This window comes from Anolis sagrei, chromosome 6 (genome assembly GCF_037176765.1).
Source record: "Anolis sagrei isolate rAnoSag1 chromosome 6, rAnoSag1.mat, whole genome shotgun sequence".
NCBI classification, from domain to species: Eukaryota; Metazoa; Chordata; class Lepidosauria; order Squamata; family Dactyloidae; genus Anolis; species Anolis sagrei.
The window spans coordinates 106,625,686-106,648,137 of NC_090026.1; the positions used below are offsets into that span (position 1 = coordinate 106,625,686).

The 22,452-nt window shown below is 36.9% G+C and overlaps 1 protein-coding gene across 1 annotated transcript; it reads left to right on the top strand.

The window, feature by feature from the left end:
• The first annotated feature begins 1,769 nt into the window (after positions 1 to 1,769).
• ARL5B (ADP ribosylation factor like GTPase 5B) lies at positions 1,770 to 22,100 on the top strand. The gene is made up of 6 exons (XM_060782365.2): positions 1,770 to 2,003; positions 12,369 to 12,429; positions 13,968 to 14,115; positions 14,708 to 14,791; positions 15,389 to 15,540; positions 18,882 to 22,100. The coding sequence occupies exons 1-6, from the start codon at positions 1,958 to 1,960 to the stop codon at positions 18,928 to 18,930; spliced, it is 540 nt and encodes a 179-aa protein (XP_060638348.1). The 5' UTR covers positions 1,770 to 1,957; the 3' UTR covers positions 18,931 to 22,100.
• Positions 22,101 to 22,452: the final 352 nt, after the last annotated feature.

Consider the following 22,452-nt stretch of genomic DNA (forward strand, 5'->3'; position numbering starts at 1 on the left):
TTTGTTAATTGCATTATCTGAGTCTATCCAGGCCTGGGCAAACTTGGGCCCTCCAGGTGTTTTGGACTTCAACTCCCACAATTCCTAGCAGCCTACCGGCTGCTAGGAATTGTGGGAGTTGAAGTCCAAAACACCTGGAGGGCCCAAGTTTACCCAGGCCTGGAGGGGCCTATACTGACCATAATATGGAGCCTCCTCCTCGTCCTTTTTTCCACCCCCTTCCTTTCATGGACGTCCAAAGAAAGGACGAGGAAGAGAGCTTCCCCCTTGTCGCCCAGCTCAAGCCCGCCTCCTCGTGGTGGTCGCCTCCGCCAGTTCCCAGCCTTTAGTTTCCCACAAGGTAATTTTGGACCACGACTCCCAGAAGCCCCGGCCGGCGTGGTCAATGGGGAGGAATTCTGGGAAATGTAGTCCCCTCAAAGCAAAGCCTAGTCTGCACCAGACCGTAAGCATTTCAAAGGAAGTTGAGTCATAACCATATAGGGATATCTTCCATCAAGGCTCAACACTTCCGGTTTCCTTTGGACCCTTGAGTGGCACTAGAGTGAGAAACAGGCTTGCCCCGCATTTTGTTGTTCATTCGTCTCCGACTCCTCGTGACCTCATGGACCAGCCCACGCCAGAGCTCCCTGTCGGCCGTCACCACCCCCAGCTCCTTCAAGGTTAGTCCAGTCACTTCAAGGATGCCATCCAGCCATCTTGTCCTTGGTCGGCCCCTCTTCCTTTTGCCTTCCACTTTCCCCAGCATAATTGTCTTCTCTAGGCTTTGCTGTCTCCTCATAATGTGGCCAAAGTACTTCAGCTTTGTCTCTAGTATCCTTCCCTCCAATGAGCAGTCGGGCTTTATTTCCTGGAGGATGGATTGGTTGGATCTTCTCGCAGTCCAAGGCACTCTCAGCTCTTTCCTCCAACACCACAGCTCAAAAGCATCGATCTTCCTTCGCTCAGCCTTCCCTAAGGTCCAGCTCTCACATCCGTAGGTGACTATGGGGAATACCATGGCTTTGACTAGGTGGATCTTTGTTGCCAGTCTGATGTCTCTACTCTTTACTATTTTATCGAGACTGGACATTGCTCTCCTCCCAAGAAGTAAGCGTCTTCTGATTTCCTGGCCACAGTCTGCATCTGCAGTAATCTTTGCGCCTAGAAATACAAAGTCTGTCATGGCCGCCACATTTTCTCCCTCTATTTCCCAGTTGTCAATCATTCTTGTTGCCATAATCTTGGTTTTTTTTGATGTTTAGCTGCAACCCGGCTTTTGAGCTTTCTTCTTTCACCTTGATTAGAAGGCTCCTCAGCTCCTCCTTGCTTTCGGCCATCAGACTGGTGTCATCTGCATATCTGAGGTTGTTAATGTTTCTTCCAGCAATTTTCCCCCCAGCTTTGCATTCATCAAGCCCCGCACATCGCATGATGTGTTCTGCATACAAGTTAAATAGGTTGGGTGAGAGTATGCAGCCTTGCCGTACGCCTTTCCCAATCTTGAACCAGTCTGTTGTTCCGTGGTCAGTTCTGACTGTTGCTACTTGGTCCTTGTACAGATTCCTCAGGAGAGAGACAAGGTGGCTTGGGAGGCCCATCCCCGCATATGGTGGCTTTTCAAATAGCGACCGGAAGTGGAAAGTGTACCCATTGTTGTCCCTACCTCTAGAGAATGCTGAGGAAGGGAGGAAAAACCCATTCCGGTTTCGGCGTTGCGTCAACGTGGGTTAGTCACGGGGCGTGCGTCAGACGTAGTGACGTAGAGGGAAGCCACGGAAGGAAGGAAGGAGGGGCGGGGTTCTGAGTGCTGCTTGTGTGGCTCTCGCGTCAGAGGAGGGGGCGGGGCTTGGGTGGTTTCGGCCCCGCCCACTCTGCTTTTGAAGGGAAAGAGAGACTTCGTTGAAAGGAAGGAAGGAAGGAAGAGAGGGAGAGAGAGAGGGAAGCGGCGGCGGTGCTGTTCTGCTTCTTCTTCGGGATGGGCCTGATCTTCGCGAAGCTGTGGAGCCTTTTCTGTAACCAGGGTGAGTGGGATGGGAAGGAAGAAGGGGATCTGGGGGGGATTCCTGAGGGGAACCCCTGGAGGGTGGATTCCCAGGGATCCTGCCCAAAAGGGAGGAAGAGGGATCCCTTTCCCAACAAGGAGGAATGGGTCCCACAGAAATGCGACAAAGGGAAGTCTTGGGAGGGTAAGATATTTGTTATTATTTAAACCCTGCCTTTTCACTCTTGAAACTCTAATATAATATAATATATTGTATATACATATAATATTTACAATATTATAATGTAATACTAATAATAATACAGTATTATAATTATATATTTTATATTACATATAATATTACTAATAATATTACAATAGAATGGTGTAGTACAGTATAGTAATATATATAGTAATATATTATAATATAATATATTGTATATACATATAATATTTATAATATAATGTAATACAATATAATACTAATAATAATATAATATTATAATTATATATTTTATATTACATATAATACTATTAATGCAATAGAATGGTATAGTACAATATAGTAATATATTAGTATATTACTCTATAGTAATATATTATAATATAATATATTGTATATTCATATAATATTTATAATATTATAATGTAATACAATATAATACTACTAATAATAATAATACAATATTATAATTATATATTTTATATTACATATAATATTACTAATAATATTACAATAGAATGGTAATATTACAATATAGTAATATAGTAACTGTATAGTAATATATTAAAATATATTGTATATACATATAATATTTATAATATTATAATGTAATACAATATAATACAACTACTAATAATACAATATTATAATTATATATTTTATATTATATATAATATTACTATATAATGGTATAGTAGAATATAGTAATATGTTAGTATATTACTATATAGTGATATATTTTAATATAATATAATATATTGTATATACATATAATATTTATAATATTATAATGTGATACAGTATAATACTAATAATAAAACAATATTATACTTATATATTTTATATTATATATAATATTACTATACAATGATATAGTACAACATAGTAATATATTACTATAATATTTATAATATTATAATGTAATACAGCATAATACTAATAATAATAATACAATATTATAATTATGTATTTTATATTACATATAACATTACAAATAATATTACAATAGAATGATATAGTACAATATAGTACAATATTATATATAATATTACTATATAATGGTATAATACAATATAGTAATATATTAGTATATTATTATATAGTAATATAATATATTGTATATACATATTATATTCCTAATATTATAATGTAATACTAATAATAATACAGTATTATAATTATATATTTTATATTATATATAATATTACAATAGTATGATATAGTAATATATTAGTATATTACTATATAGTAATATATTATAATATATGGTATAAACATATAATATTTATAATATTATAATGTAATACACTATAATACTAATAATATCACTACATAATGGTATAGTACAACATAGTAATATATTAGTATATTACTATATAGTAATATATTATAATATAATTTAATATAATATATTGTATATACATATTATATTCATAATACTATAATGTAATACTAATAATAATACAGTATTATAATTATATATTTTATATTACTAATAATATTACAATAGAATGGTATAGTACAGTTTAGTAATATATTAGTATATTACTATATAATAATATATTATAATATAATAGATTGTGTATATATATAATACTAATAATAATACAATATTATAATTATATATTTTATATTACATATAATATTACTAATATTACAGTATGTATATACAATCTATTATATTATAATATATAGTAATATATTATAATATAATAGATTGTATATACATATAATATTTATAATATTATAATGTAATACACTATAATACTAATAATAATACAATATTATAATTATATATTTTATATTACATATAATATTACTAATAATATTACAATAGAATGGTATAGTACAATATAGTAATATAATCATATAGTACAATATAGTAATATAATAGTATATTGGGCTGGAGGTTTAGCATAGCTGGTAAATCACCAGCAACTATAAGATCTATTAACTGAAAGATTGCAAGTTCAAAGCCCCGGGTCGGCGTAAGCGGCCGACCCTCAGCCCTGCTCACTGTTTTCAAAAACAGCTTTATCTGTAATTTGAGAAATTAGGTACCCCTAAACGTGGGGGAGGTGTTTTACAATGCCATAAAGAAAAAAAAGATCAGAAAATGCTGGAATGAGGAAATCCTGATGGCTCTTTGTCATAGAGCAGGGGTCCTCAAACTAAGGCTCGGGTGCTGAATACGGCCCTCAAAAGTCATTTACTCGGCCCTCACTCAGGGTCAACCTAAGTCTGAAACAACTTGAAAGCATACAACAACAACAACAATAACAACAACAGCAGTCTTATCTCATCAGCCAAAAGTTTATTTCATCAGCCAAACTTAGCAGTTTGAAAACAGGCAAATGTGAGTAGATCAATAGGTACTGCTTCTGTGGGAAGGTAACGGTGCTCCATGCAGTCATGCCAGCCACATCACCTTGGAGGCATCTATGGACAACGCTGGCCCTTCGGCTTAGAAATGGAGATGAGCACCATCTCCCAGTTGGACACGACTAGACTTAACGTCAAAGGGAAACCTTTACCTTTTATTATACAGGGTATCCCAGAAACATACAAACCTTGAAATAGAATTAAACCTAGTAGTATTAAAATTAAATATTTAAAATAGTTAAATTTTTCAAAAATGTATTAAAATATTATTGCCAAAGTTATTATCATATTTGTTGTATTATTATATTATATTGGGTGTCCCCAAAACATATAAACCTTGAAATCAATTTAAACGTAGAAGTATTAAAAAACAAATAGGTAAAACCATTAAATTGTACAAATATATATTAAAATATTTTTGTCACAAGTATTATCATATATACTATATTATTGTATTATATTAATTTGTTTATTTACTATATTTGTCTTTGCTCTATCTCACCCCGAACTGGACTCGGAGCAGCTTACAGTTAAGCTACCTTTCAATGCCAAATTACAATACAAAGCATACAAATACAACACATTGGGCATTAACATCAAAATAAGACATATAAATACAATTAAAAACTTTAAACATAGCACCTAATCCTACAGTCAGGGTCCCCTGGTGGCATAGTGAGTTAAACCTCTGAATTTGCTGACCGAAAGTTTGGTGGTTCAAATCTGTGAGACGGGATGAGCTCCTGCTGTTAACTGCAGTTTCTGCCAACCTATCAGTTTGAAAACATGCCAATGTGAGTAGATCAATAGGTGTCTCTTCTGTGGGAAGGTAATGGTGTTTCTTTCAGTCTGGCTGGCCACATGACCTTGGAGGTGTCAACGGACAACATCAAGTCTTCGGTTTAGAAATGGAGATGAGCATCACCCCCCAGAGTCAGACATGACTAGACTAAATGTCAGAGGAAACCTTTACTTTTAATCCCACAATCGCCATCCATGCTGCTTCGTTTACGTCAATTCCGTATATATTGCACTGTTGTTCCCAGATGTACATTGCTGCTCCCTGAACTCCTTGTTCCACAGCCAGGTCTTGACTTTTTTTCTGAAGACCAGGAGGGAGGAGCCCAATACAATATCACTGGGGAGGGAGTTCCACAACCAAGGGGCCATCACTGAAAAGATCCGGTCACTTGTGCCCACCAGTTGTGCCTGTGAAGAAGGTGGGACCGAGAGCAGGGTCTCCACTGCTCAAGCGTTATTATATTATATTATATTATATTATATTATATTATATTATATTATATTATATTATATTATATTGGGAGAACCAAAAACATACAAACCTTGAAATAGAATTCAACATAGAATATTAAACAAATAGGTAAAACCATTAAATCACTCAAAAATATATTAAAATATTATTGCCACATTTATTATCATATTTGTTGTATTATTAAGTTATATTATATTATATTGGGTGTCCCAAAAACATATAAACTTTGAAACAGAATTGAACATAGGAGTATTAAAAAAGGTTAAAACCATTAAATCATTTAATATATATTAAAGTATTATTTTCATCATTATTATCATATTGTTATATTATTTTACTATTGTATTGGGTATCCCAAAAGTCACCATACATAGGGAAAATTTACAGACTTTTAAAATATTTACATTTATTTATTTTGTTTTATATCCTGCCCTCTCTCCCTCTTAGAGGGACTCCGGGCTCTTCCACACAGCCATATAACCCAGATTATAAAGGTAGAAAATCCCACAATATCTACTGTGAACTTGGTTATCTGAGTCCACACTGCCATATATTCCAGTTTAAAGCAGAAAATATGAGATTTTATTCAGCTGTGTGGAAGGAGCCTCAGAGCGGCTAACAATTGGCAACAATTCAGTGCTGTACAGACATAAGACAATATCAACTCAAAATACATAGCAATCATATATAAAAAATTAGAATGACAATACATAAAATCCCAATGTTTAAACCCAACAATATTTATATATGTGTGTATAAAGAGGTGGCCAACATGTAGATAATATTTTGTAAATATTAGCTGCAGCTTCCCATTTTCCCTATCTATAGCAACCTTTGGAACACGCTGTCCATTTATTAATATGACTGTTATTAATGATTTGTATAGCTGCATATACAGTAGATTCTTAGTTAACTGGCACCCATGGTGATTGGTAGATGCTGGATAAATGTAGTTTCTGGGAATTACTAATAAATATAGGCCTAACTAATACTATACCCCATAGTATACAATTTCATAAACTCTGTATTACTTTGATATTAATATTGAAATACAGTAATTAAAAACAAGACAAATAGAGAAACCTAACTAAATGTAACACAGTTTTGCTGTGTTATAAAAATAACTTTTTTAATGCAATATGCATTTTCTGTTAATTTTGTGCCATTTGCTTGAGACTACAAAACAAGAAACAGGGCTGAAAGGCTGAGCAGGACGTTTTGTCTGATCTAGAATTTTAGGGTTGGAAAAGGACTTCAGGGGATTTCTAGTTGCACCCCTGCCATATGGTAAACTGTACTGTAGAATTAAGGCAGTTTGATACTCCTTTAACTGCCATGGCTCAATGCGGTGGAATCCTAGGAGTTGTACAAGGTTATTAGCCTTCTCCACTGAAGAGTGATGCTTCACTAAACTGCAGCTCAAGATGCTATAGCATTGAACTATGGCAGTTAAAGTAATGCCAAGCTGTACTAACTCTACAGTGTACTCTTAAGCACTCCTGAAAAATGTCCATCCAACTTTTGTTTGAAAATCTCCAAAGAAGGAGAGTCTACCACTATTTGAAGCTGTCTGACTTATGCTTTTGCTCTGGCATACCTTTGAGATGCTTTTCAAGAGCATGGTTTCTCTCCCTACCTTCCATTTCATCTTTGCAACAATTGTTTGAGGTTCTCTCAATTAAGGGAGGCAGAACGTGTCACCTCCAAGAGTTTCGTGGCTGAATAGGGCTTGGAACTGGAGTTTGTCCATTCCTGTGTTTACTGAAATCTAGTAGATAGTTGGGAAGATTGTTGATGTGCCAACATTCGTAGTAAAAGTTTTGGAGTACAGGAAGTTCAGAGTAACAAACATATGACTTACAAATGACTCCTAGTTACAAACAAGGGTGAGACAACAGAAAATTAGAGGAAATCTATCCCTACAGGATAGATCTACCTACTCTTACAGGAAGGGAAATCCACTCCTGTAAGAGTTATCATGGTAAAAGAAGTGTCTCCATGAAGCTTTATCACCAATTCTTGTTTCCACGACAACACAAAATTTCCAAAATCCAATTATCACAGGGACAGGAAGTGAAGTGAAATCTTCTGAATAGCCACAGACAACAACACAAATGTTACAGGGGTGTTAAGCCTTCCCTATGCTATCCAAAACTAAAAATACATATATTTTTGGCTGGAGTTGCCCTTTAAAAATGTACCTGTTTCAACTTACATACAAATTCAACTAAAGAACAAACGTACAGAGCCAATCTTGTTCATAACCAAGGGACTGCCTATATGTAATATGCCATCTGATGCTCAGTATCTTAACTTTATTTTCTGGGCCAGCGTAATGGATTTGTTGATTATTTAAAGATTGTGACTGCATAAGATATATCTTTCCCCTTACATATTTTGAAAAGAAGGAAAAATTGATTTAAATAAAATGGTAAAAATACAATCCTAATTTGTTGGGTGCCTTCAAATAGTTTTTAACTCATGGCAACCGTAAGGTCAACCCACCATGGATTTTTCTTGTCGAGATTCATTCAACGAGAGTTTGTCACTGCCTTCCTCAGAGGCTGAGAGAATGTGATTTATCCATTGGCTTTCCCTGACCAAGCTGAAATTCAAACCCTGATCTCCTAGGTCCCTTCCACACAGCCATATAACCCAGAATATCAAAGCAGAAAATATGGCAGTGTGGACTCAGGGGCCTTAGGTAATCCAGTGTAAAGCAGATAATGTGGACTATCTGATTTGTTATTCTGGATGATATGGCTGTGTAGAAGGACCCTGAGTCTCAAAGGGAGTGCGATTTGCTCAAGATCCTGAAGTTGGGCCCCTTCCACACAGCTGAATAAAATCCTACATTTTCTGCTTTAAACTGGAACATATGGCAGTGTGGACTCAGATAGCCCAGTTCAAAGCAGATATTGTGGGATTTTCTGCCTTGATATTCTGGGTTATATGGCTGGGTTTCTTTGGTTGAGCAAGGATTCAAACCCTGGTGTTAGAGTTATAGTACAATATTCAAATAGCTATATACCCTTAGCTCTAGAAACTGATAAGGAGGGATGTTTAATTGATGAGCCTGAAAAGGAGCAGACAGGTGGTAAGTTGAGAAAGGAAAAAGCGATCGAATGATGCAGAACTTCTGCTGGTGCCTTTGAACAAGAGAAGGGACCTGTTGCTAGTAGCATTATTAGCTTGGCTGGAGAAACAGAGTAGAGCTGGCATACTCTGGGAGCATAAGATGGGAAAAGAGAGGTTCGAAGGAGCATCATAGAATTGGGTGAGGCCACAAGAGCTGTCTAGTCCTACCCATTGATGATTCAAGAATCCAGTGCTGAATCAGCCCTGAGAGATGGCAATCTAACCTCAATTTAAGCACCGCCAAATAAGGAGAATCTGTGAAGGCCATTGATGTGGGAGAATAGAACCTTATCTTTCAATAAATTTTTGCCTTTTGATGGTAATGAATCAAACTGTGATTGTGGTGAAGTTAGCTCAAAAGGGGCGATAACACTTAAAGGAGTTTTTTGTGGGTGCTTTCAAATCATGGAAAGGTTTTCTCTATTCGTCTTGGCAACAAATGCAATATTTTAAGGTATAGAATGGGGCTTTGTTAAAGCGTTTCCCTAAGGATCAGTAAGGTTCTTCCATCGCTATTTTAATTTTTCTAAAGTTCTTTTTGAAATAGTATATACAGAATGCAAAGAACCTGATGCTGAATACATATTTATTTACTACATTTATATACCGCCCCTCTCAGCCCAAGGGCGACTCGGAACGGATAACAATAGGCAACAATTTTTTGCCAGAGCAGTTACAACAAATTAAAACAGTCATAAATACTTTAAAATACTAACAGCAGTATAAAAACATAAAAATCATATACAGCATTTACAAACACTGTCAAAGTGTCTCCATCTCAAATCATTGTCCAGTTGCATCGTCAGTTGTCCATAAAATCGTATATCTATGCCATATTTGGGAAGGCCTGTTCGAAAAGGCAAGTTTTCACCATTCTTCGAAAGGACAGGAGGGAGGGGGCCAATTTTATCTCTCTAGGCAGGGCATTCTACTTTTTAACATTGTGTTAAAAAGTATGTTTTTGGGGTTTTTTTCCATGTCAGGAGTGACTTGAGAAACTGCAAATCACTTCTGGTGTGAGAGAATTGGCTGTCTGCAATGACATTACCCAGGGGACGGATGTTTTGTTTGTTTTACCATCCTTGTAGGAGGCTTCTCTCATGTCCCTGCATGGGGAGCTGGAGCTGGCAGAGGGAGCTCAAGCCACTCACCCCCAGATTTGAACCACTGACCTCTTGGTCAGCAGTCCTGCCTGCACAAGGGTTTAACCCATTGCGCCGCCGGGGGCTCAATGAAAAATGAAGAAAAAAAAAGTATGTGGTTTGTGAACAGGTGACTTTTCTTTCCTATCCGTGTTTGCAAGGCTCATGTCATTTTCTCATTTTCAGAAATCTTTTGCTGTAAAGCAAACACATCAATGTTCAAGATGTTGTGCACGGCTGCTCTAAAATATCTTAGCCATATTGAAACTTAGATAATGTTTCACACAGTACCTAACTTGCAAGCCTGCTTTTGTTCTTCATTAATCTAAAAAAATTCCTCAGATAGAGTCCCACAGGTTTACAGTACAGGAAAAATGCTGTACAAAGGTGCTTGCGCGCACTGTTTTCATAATGGCATACCTGTTAACCTTTTGTCAAAGATAATCACATTCCCAACATGATCTTGAAGCTCTTGCTAGAGGAACTTCCAGGGATATATAATACTTTAATGAACATCTTTGTGCTAATTTGTTGGATCTTTTGAGTTAGATGGCATGAGCATGTTTTCTCACATGGCAACTGCTATTGTGCTAGATCTGTTTAGTAGACAGTATGTGTGGGAAAATTGTCCTGAAGGAGTTGCCAGCCCCAGATGAGTGATGCTTATGCAGGAGCTCTTGCCTGAGTTGACTTCTCATGGAAGAGCTATTGTGTTTGGCTTTGCCAATGCCCGGAAGCATTTCAACAGTATGCGTATGCAGGCATAGTGTGAGACTCAGCCCTGTGACTGTGACAAAGCCAAAGTCTGTTTCTGGTAATTTGTTGTGCAGAGCGTAAAGGTAGTGGGAAGTGTGATGATGTGTCAAAAAAGGTGAAATGGGATGTCAGGAATCATTGGTTTTGAAGTGTTCGTTCAGGGGGTGTATTTTGCATTAAGCTGACAAACATTTGAAAGAGGTTTAGTAGAGAAAAGGGGAAAGCTACTCTGCTTAATAATTATCTAAACTTGTTATTTATATGACTCATGATCTGTTGCTATTCAGTAGCATTCAGGGACCTGGGCCCCCACTATATATTTGCCTTTCTTAAAAACTTCAAAGGGAAAAGGCTTCATTGCTCTCAGTTCTGGAAAACAGTTATAAAAGTAATGTATGCTTTTAAAGGATCAATGCTCTTTCTGCCCCCGCTCTTATCTATGTTTATATTTTGACCTCATTTTTGCGGGTGGAGGAGGATATTGGTAATTTGGAGTGTAAGAATTAGAGAGAAAATCTAGGGTAAACTGGGAAAAGGCTTTGGAAAAGAAAATAGGAGTTTTTCTTACAGGTAGTTGAGTGTCTTCTGGGCTGTATGGCCATGTTCCAGAAGCACTCTCTCCTGACATTTTGCCTGCATCTATGGTTGTGAGGTCTTTTGGAAACGAGGAAAATGGGGTTTATATATCTATGGAATAATGTCCAGGGTAGGAGAAAGAACTCTTGTCTACTTGAGGCAGGTGTGAATGTAGCAATGGGCCACCATGATTGGCATTTAATGGCCTAGCTGTTTTCAAGTTTTTCTTAACTTGTAGTGTGAGGAAGGCCTATATATACCTCAAAATCCCACATTATCTGCTTTGAACTGGGATACATGGCAGTGTGGACTCAGATAACAGTGTTCAAAGCAGATATTGTAGGATTTTCTGCCTTGATATTCTAGGTTATATGACTATGTGGAAGGGCCCAAAGGTATCAAATCCCGTCTGATCTTGGAATCTAAACAGGGGGCCCTTCCACACAGCCCTATATCCCAGAATATCAAGGCATAAAATCCAACATTATCTGCTTTGAACTGGGTTATCTGAGCCCACACTCAGATCATGTGGGATTTCCTGCCCTGATATTCTGGGATATAGGGCTGTGTGGACGGGCCCAGGGTCAGCCCTAGTTTGTACTTGGATGGGAAATCACTAGTGAATACCAGGTACTATAGTCTATATTTTAGAGGAAGGAACTGGAAAAACCACCTCTAAATATTACTGGATTTACAAACCCTATTGAATGCATGAGGTTGCTACAAATCAACTGGTGACTCAAATGCATGTAAACATAGTATAGAGGTTAGCTATCTTATCAGAATCTGCCAATGAAACTACTTCGTTAACCAAAACTGGGATGTGTCATTGTGTTAGAATTGCTGATTACTGATGAGATCATGATGAACTGAGATGTGATGCTATTCACAACTATTGACTCTTATATATTGTAGAGCACAAAGTGATAATTGTGGGACTTGACAATGCTGGAAAGACCACCATTCTGTACCAGTTGTAAGTATTTTTTTTAAGTTCATTCTTGTGAATATGAATCAGACCATAACATTTACAAAGTCTGGCAGAATAGCATATTTTTCTGTTTTGAAAAAGTTGTCCTTAAATTCCCCAGTGTCAAATTTCCTCATGCCCTGGAAACTTGCAACTCTGATTTTAAAGGGCTGGAAGCTTGTAATTGTGTTTTCCACAGAAGATTTCAGTTGCATTGACTTTTAACCCTTTGCATTTAGAGCCACTGGTCTTTAATCTGTTACTGATAATAACCCAGCTGTTTCCATTGGTGGAAGGAGAATATTTTCTTGTTGACCTATCCCATATTGCTCACTTGATTTATTGTACATTGCCGATACACATAATGTTCTTTCAAAGGATTATTTCATGATCTTTTGTGAATACTAGGTATTGTAGTAGAAAGGGTCATAAACAATTGACTAACTAATGTTCTTCAGAAAGATAGATGCACTGTAGCAAAAAAAAAAACCCCTCTTGTGTCAGGATTATCCTGGCTTATTTTAATTTGTATTGTGTTGTTTTAAGGGCACATTATAAACTCAAGCTAATATCCCAGCAGTGTGCAATGTATCAATAGATCCCTTCATAAAAGGACAGTATACTGCAAAATTCTGAGAACAATGTGAGAACTGTATATAGCTTTTCAGTTGAAAGAGTACACTCTTCTCTTCCTTGTTTTGGTTCCTTATCCTTATGTAACTGAGTATCCTGATTTTCTGTCTCAATTGATCAGATAATGGGAAACAGGTAGAACTAACTTTCTATTTCAGTTCAGACATTTCGTATTTAGGAAACTCTAATTTATTTATTTATTTATTTGATGCACTTATTAACCGCCATTCTCAGCCCTTACGGGCGACTCATGGCGGTGTACAGTACACATAAAAAGACAGTTACAAAGGCCAGTATCAACAACATATAACTATACGACAAATACAAACTACATAAAAATCCGCTTCGTCTCTTAGTAGAATCATAGTAGAATCATAAGCCTGAATGATTAAGATACAGTGAAGGAAGCAGAGCCCTTGGGCTCATCTTCAGTTACCTTGGCTTGAGGAATGTTGGCACTGAACTTCTAAACATTGATAGCAATTTCTCTGATGGATCTTTTCCATAGCCATAATCATTGAGGGCCCATCTACACTGCCAGATAATTCACTTTCATAATGCAGTCTAACTGCCATACTATGCTGTTCAGTGCAGTTAAATTGTATGATGAAACTGCATTATATGACAGTATACATGGGGCCTGAAATAGAATGTGCATTTCTCAGTTCATCCCAGCTTTCCTGACCAAGTGAACATCCATATCTCTGAACATGTGGAAGATATTATTTTCTTTAAAAAAATGAAAGCATATTTTTAATAGATGTGTTTTTCCCAACACAATATTATTGAACACTCTAATTGCTCCCTGCAAAAGAGATGTTATTTGATGTTATGACAACATGTTTTTATATTGCATCTTATTCCATATCTTATTAAGTATACTCCCCCCCCCCCCCCCCCCCGCTCTTTAGCCTCATGAATGAAGTGGTTCATACTTCTCCCACCATTGGAAGCAACGTTGAAGAAATAGTAGTAAAAAACACCCATTTTCTTATGTGGGATATCGGAGGACAGGAGTCATTGCGGTCATCCTGGAATACGTATTATTCAAATACAGAGGTATGTTGGTGTTCTTCCTACTTCAGGCAGAGGATGAGGACAGTGTTGGCAACTGCATAGATTTCTTCATAAGGAGAAACTAGTACCAAGTTTGCACTTCAGCAGCCACAACCATGAGTGCTTGAAGTGAAGTTCAAGAAAGAGATCATTGAAAAGAAAGTAATAGAGAACAGCTTTTAAACCTCAGAAAGGCTTTTTGGTTCAAATTATCTCACATTAAGCATTCTTGATACCCATTTCAGATAATTTGACTGGCCATAATACTGGGAGAAGTAGTTTTCTACAGTGGTAAATGGAAAACAGTCTGAATATGGGTTCCATTTTTGCTGTTGTTGTCATTTTATTTTCACAGTTTTCTTGTGCTCCGTTGCCTCATAAGCCAGTCAAGGTTCAGATGAGTTTTCTTTAAAGCAAGTGTATCGCTCTATAAAAGCGCAAGTCTTGTGGTGCCTTAAAAACAACTCCCATCCCTGTCTTTTGCTGCAAGAGACAACCTCAGATACTCCCCCAGAAACTCATTCATTAAATATGTTCCTGCCTGCATAGAAACACGCAATTTCAGTTCTTTGTCCAATGGTTATTCTTTCCACAGTTCATTATCCTTGTAGTTGACAGCATTGATCGAGAGAGACTGTCCATCACAAAAGAAGAACTTTACAGAATGTTAGCTCATGAGGTAATTTACATTATCCTTTGCCGTTCCTACCTGAATTCAAGGAATGTAAAAACTGGTTTGGATCCACAGTGTTGTATTAATGAAAAATAGTCTTACTTGTTCACATCAGAGTCCTAATTGTACTTTGTCTTTTGTTGAGTTCATCAAGACTTAGAGAACAGCTTTCTGGGCAGTGGGTGGAAAAGGTGAGGAGAAAGCAAGACCCTCGCCTCCTATGAATAGAAATATTTTTGCTCCTCCAGAGTGCACTTTGGGGTCTACCCTGATTTTTAAATACACACGCACACAGGAGCATTATGAATGATTTTGCCTATTTCTGCGTAGTTTGAAATATATTCTGATAATCAGTCTGAGTTATTTTAGAATGTTCTTTGGTGTAAACCATTGTACAGTACGTGTAAAGGCACTCGATAGGAGTTAATGTTTCCCAAAAGAAAACAAAGATACAATCAATGCTTAAGCAATCGGAAGGCTTGCAACTACAATAGCCTGAAACTGTGTGTGTATTTGTTTTAATGTTGTTTTAATAACAAAGATTATGTAATAGTTATTAAGAGCTTAGTAACAACTGCTTTTCTGATTACATGTTACTTACAGGACTTGCGAAAAGCTGCAGTTCTCATCTTTGCAAACAAGCAAGATATGAAAGGTTGTATGACAGCTGCTGAAATTTCCAAATACCTCACTCTTAGTTCCATAAAGGATCACCCATGGCACATTCAGTCTTGTTGTGCACTAACAGGAGAAGGGTAGGTATTAGTAATAATAGCATAAGCCTGACTAGCAACCTCAAGTTTATCTGTATGACGCTTCTGTTCCTAATTTCAAAGATGCATTATTGATGCCAGCTTCTTGGATAAGGAGTCATGTTTTTAACACTGAAAGACTGATGATGAAAGTTGAAGCTGTACTGTTTTAAGTGTGATGCAACTTTAATTAGCCCTTCACCTGAAATTTTATTACCACAAAGTAAAACCTAAAGGCATATTATAGATGTAGACTTCCATGATCTATTGGCTGAGACCAATATGCATGGAGTATTTAACCAAGACTGAATCTTACGGGAACCCTTCCATTATATGGAGAGAGCAGAGATTTCCAAACTGTGTGTTGTGACATGTTAATATGTTGACTGCAGTGTATAGGTGTGTTGTGCAAACATAACAAGAAACCTCTGAATCTATGTGAAATAAGCAATAAAGGAGATGAGGAAGAACTTCCTGACCGTGAGAACCATTCAGCAGTGGAACTCTCTGCCCCGGAGTGTAGTGGAGGCTCCTTCTTTGGAAGCTTTTAAACAAGAGGCTGGATGGCCATCTGTCAGGGGTGCTTTGAATGCAATATTCCTGCTTCTTAGCAGGTGGTTGGACTGGATGGCCCATGAGGTCTCTTCCAACTCTGTGATTCTGTTTTTAAAAAATGAAAGTTTTTCATGAGGTATGTTGTGTCCTCATATGTTATATATAACAGGTCATATATGTGTCTGTATCTCTTATAAGGGGTTGGTTTAATCTCCAGTTTGCTAGTAAAACTGAATTGCTGTGTTGTGAAAAGTGCATATCGAAAAAATACGTTACCAAGATGAAGTGTTTGGAAAAAATCTGCTGTAAACTCTTAATTGGTGTACCAAATTTTCTAATGACAGTTCTGTCAAAAATAATGAACTCCATAGGATAGACAGTCCGCGTGAGTCATTAAAGTTATAATGAAAAGGATAGGGGAAAATATGTCATAGTTTGAGTTTCTGTATCTATTATGTGAATGCCCCTTCAGGTTTTCTGTTAACTTATGGTTGTCCCATTAATTTCATAGAGTTTTCTTATTCAAACAATTCTCAGAAGTGCGTTTGGTAGTTTTTAAATCTAAAATATAGCCAACAGTACTCCCACTCCAAGTACTGATCCTGCTTAGCTCCCAAGATCTGGTGCCTTTAGAGCAGTGGTTCTCAATCTGTAGGTCCCTGGTGTCTACAACTCCCAGAAATCCCAGCCAGTTTACCAGCTGTTAGGATTTCTAAGAGTTGAAGACCAAAACATCTGAGAACCACTGCTTTAGAGTATTTACTATTTAGGCCTCTGGTATGAAAAATGAGTCGGTACTCATTAAGCAGCATGCTGTAATTTGGTAGTGCATTTGTATTTTTATAATTTAACCTTACTCTGAAATTCAAGGCCTTTGGCTAATAATGTTTGTAAGAAAGTGTGCATTCTATTAAGTGATTGGTTTTGACCTATCAAGCTTTATGTAGCTTAGGTCCAGACTAGTAGGATATCTTAAATGTCTTAAATAATTTAGAAATATGCTTTATTGATTTTCACCCTTTCTCCTACCTCACATCAAACAATCAAGTATTTCAATTCAAATTGTTTAGCCTATTCAAATTCAAATATTCAATTCAAATTGTTTAGCCTATTAGAAAAAGTGGTGACTTCTGCAAATTGGAAGATTACAATAGCATAATTTTAAAATTAATTTTGTATATCAGACCTTATAGATTTAGCACACCAGAACCCATTGCTTTTACCCATTTCTTTGGGTAAAGCTATGACTTGGTGGTGTATGTATGCTCTTAAAATGTATTCTTTGTACACATACACCTTTCATAGCAGAATTCCACAAATGAATTTTCTTTTAAATAAGCTTTACTTACGTAGTATGTTTCTCCTTTTCCAATATGCAGTCTTTACATAATCTGTAAAACACCATTAAAATGAGAAAAATTGCTAGAACTGTTGTCATCAGTGGGACCTGGTTAACATAGGAATGAAATGATGGAATTCTAAAATGGTAAAGGTAAAGGTTTCCCCTGACATTAAGTCTAGCTGTGTTTGTATCTAGGAGTGGTGCTCATCTCCATTTCTAAGACAAAGAACCAGCATTGTCTGTAGACAAATCCAAGGTCGTGTAGCCAGCATGACTGCATGGAATTCCGTTACCTTCCCACAGAAGCGGTACCTGTTGATCTACTCACATGTGCATACTTTCGAACTGCTAGGGTGGCAGAAGCTGGGGCTAGCAGCGGGAGCTCACCCCACTCCCCAGATTCGAACCACCAACCTTTCGGTCAGCAAGTTCAGCAGCTCAGCAGTTTTACTCACTGTGCCACTAGGGGAAAAGCCAATTCTATAATGTAGATGCATCCAGTATTTGCCTTAAAAAGTGTACTTCCAGGTAGAGCCATGCAAAAAATAAAAATGAATAGAAAAGGAAGCATACCTTACAAGAGCATTTCTCTCTGATATGACAGTATTTCCTTACAGAAACAGAACAAGTCCTATGATTAAGCATGTTGGGATGGCTAGGCAGCAGATGTTGACTGTTGTGAAAAGGAAACTTTCCTATTTTAACTGTTAGATAGAGAAAAGCCCTTGTGAGATTTTCTTCCTTGGGCACCCTTGGCTGGCTCGGAGCATTATGTATGTATCTTGATTTGGAAGAGTGCACCAGACTTTGTTTGGCCTGTTCCTGCACAAATTGCTTTGCCAGCATGTTCCAGATTGTTTGATCTAAAGGTTTATTTGAAAACAGGAATGGGAATTGTGCAGCCTGTCTCTGTGGCAGAGACACTGATGAGGAATGTACAGAGTTGCAGTTCAAGAATGCCTGGAAAGCAATGCAGTTCCGCCCTCTGGTTCCCAAACTATGGAACTAAAATATGGTCCGCAGCCTCACTATTACTACACCATTGCAACGAGTGTGACTGGTCTCAGGAAACCCTTTTATATAGTGCCAAGGCTTATTAAATATGGTTTTCTGTGGGCGAGCAGATGGCAACTACTAGATGGCATATGTTCTGTATCAGAAACTAGAGCTGATGTGGTGTATCCAATGAAATTTTCTGAATCAGCACCCCAAAATAACCAAACCGAACCTAAAGTTGACTAAAAACTGATTCATAACCTTTTTGGTACTAATGTTAGAGAGTGGTCCCTGGTCAAAAAAAGGTTGGGAACCACTGCTCTAGTTAGACATTTTTGTGTGTTTGTGTGGTACATTGGTTAGCCAGTTGGCAGAGTCTCTTTCCATGGAGTAATGCCATGTTATGCTATGTATAGTTATTGAGATGGGTTTCTTTTTCTCTTTTCTGCAGATTGTGTCAAGGTTTAGAATGGATGACTTCTCGAATTGGCGTAAGATAACTTCTGGAAAGAAATTGGTGCTTATCCTATGGATGAATTCCATTGTTGTACACTTGACTGCTGAGGGAGCAACATGTTTAGAACATTGGAAACCTCCACAAGCAACACTTGAATCAAGTGCAGCTAACAGAAACTCAGAAGTATTTACCTTAAAATGCACTAATCTTGGATGAATGGATGAATGAACATAGGAACAATTGGGAAGTTCTCCTGACTACATAAGCTACATGTCTGCCTTGTAACATTTTTATTGAGAAATTTCCTTCAGACTGCCTACATTAATAGACTGCATCTACAGGAGATTTCCTTCCTTTCCTCTTTCCGTGCCGCAACACATTCGCATTATACCCAAACTGGGCATTAAAATCAACGTATTTCCAAATGATGAGATTTCAAATATTGTTACACTACCAGCATTCTCTAACAACGGAACAGTTATTTATTTGCTACCATTACCTTTCTGGTTACATAAATGTTATAACGTTTTTGTCTTGTCAAACAAATACCATTTTTTTTAAAAGCAAAACATTTCATTTTATTGCTAAATGCTTTATACATTGGGTTCATCTGGAAAGCCAAATTATTTTGTGTGAAATAACAGTGACATATGCTTCATGTTAGCAAGGAGGATGAGTGGACAGCGCTGTGTTTTAACAATGCAAGTTCAGTAGGGAAAAAACTATTAAATAAGGACGTAGTTTTCCCAGCAATGCTGAAAACATTACGTGAAGCCAAACTCTTGTGAATATTGTGCTATTAACCAATGAGGTTCTACAATCTAATTCTAAATAACTTCAAAATGGAAGTCAGCCTTTTGAAGTGTGCATGTGTGTTATAATACATATATATACAAATGCTAAAAGTAATTATCCCTTCATTGGAGAAAAACAGAGCCCAAAGTGATGAATATAACTGAGTTCTCATACATTTGCCCATTTTTTTATAGAAAGCTTGCTATTTTATATACACATGTGTGTGTACCCTTCCCTCCATAAATCAGTCTCATTCATATACGTCATATACACAATGCCTTATTTTACTTGCTACATTAACGTGGCTTTCTTTCCCCTGCCAAAAAACAAATTACTGTAAAATTTTCAGTACATTGCCAGTAGTGTGTTTAAAACCACCACATTGTCTATATATTATAACAATGGATTTTCAGTCTTAAAGCAGTGTTCAGTATATATGATCTGATACCCAGCATTACAGAAATACTCCGAAAAGGAAGGTTGTCTTCAGGACTTTCCTGAAGTGCCAAATAACCTTTAGGATATTACTGGCCACAGATCAATTCTCCTTTGTGACATAATACATGCAAATATGTATTGAAGCTGAATGTTCATGGTTTCATCATTTCCCCCCTTAAAGGTGACATCTAAAGTGATGCAAATTCTTCACCTGCAGAATAGTTAGAAAATAAAACTTTCCCATGGTGGAATTGCACCCCTTTTTCTGTAAAAGAGGCAGATATATGTTTTTCTTACCTTGCCATGGCTAAATAGTAGATGGTTTGTATGAGGGGATTTATTTTCATGACCCATTTCTATTTTCTTCTATCCCTGCCCAGTATTGCATTTCATTGAAGATTCTGGCCATAAAAGCCTACGACAGTACAAGGCTTTCATGGTTAAAATATCTGTAGGCTTTTTAGAAATGAGAACCAACATATGTGCCATTAATCCCCAACTAGCCATGGTGTCAGCTCCTTATATGCTTTTGACTGATGGCATCTCTTCTTGTACACTTAAATGCATGAAGCAACTGCATTGGTCTACATACTACAAGAAATGGAGGCATATACTCATTTCAAATCTCAAAACTTGGTGAGCTTGAGGTATAATTAGAAACCTGGAATGTTGCCCAATCTCAGAGCAAACAACTTCAACTTTTAGCACAATATTGTCTGCTCTGACAAGTTGCATCTCTCTGAGGTGTCAGGCAGAAGTCTCTTTGTCACTTATTTGAATTTTTCCCAACTGGAGATGCTGGGTTTCACTTGGGACAAAGCATGTTTTGTATTCTTCAGCTGTGACCCCACTCCAGTTATATTCTGTCTAATCAAATGGATTTCAATGAACTTGGAAGTTTCTTTTTTATTCCTGCTAACTCATCACAATGTTTAAAAATGACTCCAAAAAGCCCTTTAAAACTAACTATGAAAGTATTTAAAAATATTACTTCTTAAGCCAATAAAATGACTTGGTTCCCATTCATAAGGTCATTCTTAAAATATAGCTCCACTCTGCCCTTATTTTTAAAAAGGGGAAATTATTACAGGTACGAGTTCTTTCTAAGCTCTACGAGATTGGGAGTAATCCATAGACGTTTGTGGTCCTAGTCTCTCAGTTCCTTCTCATTTTTTTTTAAATCAATGCAGAATGTTGGTGCTAAATTACAAGGGAATGTTTTAGCTGGGACAGTATACGTGTGCCAATAAAATCATGTTTGTGGTGAAGTATCCTAAATACTCACGTATAAGTCTAGAAATTTTAATTAAAAAAATCAATGCCCAAAACATTGGTCAACTTATCTATAGGTCAATGTGAATTGTACTTTAACTCTTATCAAAAAAGAAATCATCCCCATCTCTGAGTAGAGTGGCAAAAGGCAAGAGCTTAGTTCACCCTAGAGAACCTAAAAAATACACCAACCATTTCTACTATTTCTACTCTAGTCCCGCTTCTGGTGTTTATGAATGCTTGGGCAAGGAAATGGCACCATTGACCAGGAGTCACTGCCCCCCTGATGTGGCACTGGTGCTTTCCTGTCTCCACAAAACGGCCCTCAGCTTATCCTTGGGTCATATCAAAAACCCTAATGTTGGCCTCCAAAACTTCCTTCGACTTGGTTGACTTATATATGCCATATTTCCATTTGTTAGCAATGCTAAAATCTTCACAGAGTAATTATGAGTTTACCATCAATTATTTCTAAGGGGGCAAAAGCATTCAAAGTTTAAGATATAGCTCTTGCCATGCTACAAGAGCCCTTTTTAACCAAGATAATATAGATATTTGACCACTCATATGGTACTATGTTTTACTCGACTGTATACTTTTTTATATCAAACGATCCGCATGATATTGCCTTGTAATTATTTTGCTGAGGTGAATTAAAGTGCTAGGTTGTACAACACAGACTTGATCTTCTTAAAAAGTATTACAAAACTGGCTGAAGTGCAGTATTGATTATGAAAAAGGGAAATAAGGGGTAGAGGTGTTGATGTAACAGTAACAAAAGGCTGGCTGGTATGTATATGCACTTGCACACTCTTACATGCATACAAACTCTCGCTGTGGATTGCAACCATGATAATTATTTCTGTAATAGGTAATAAATATATGCAGATTGAATATATTTCTTTGGTGAGCAACGTGCAAAGCCAACATTGAGGCACACCACATTTAGCAACAGTATTTGTATTTGGTATGGAAATATTCACTGTAAATAGGGGAAAGCAGGATATAATAATAAGAATAATCATATTTTTTATTTGAATACCAAAACTACATAAGATAT

Coding starts and splice junctions, on each gene's coding strand:
- ARL5B (XM_060782365.2), top strand. CDS start 1,958: ATGGGCCTGATCTTCGCGAAGCTGTGGAGCCTTTTCTGTAACCAGG. Junction 14,116..14,707: donor CGTATTATTCAAATACAGAG/GTATGTTGGTGT, acceptor TTCTTTCCACAG/TTCATTATCCTTGTAGTTGA. Junction 14,792..15,388: donor ACAGAATGTTAGCTCATGAG/GTAATTTACATT, acceptor TGTTACTTACAG/GACTTGCGAAAAGCTGCAGT.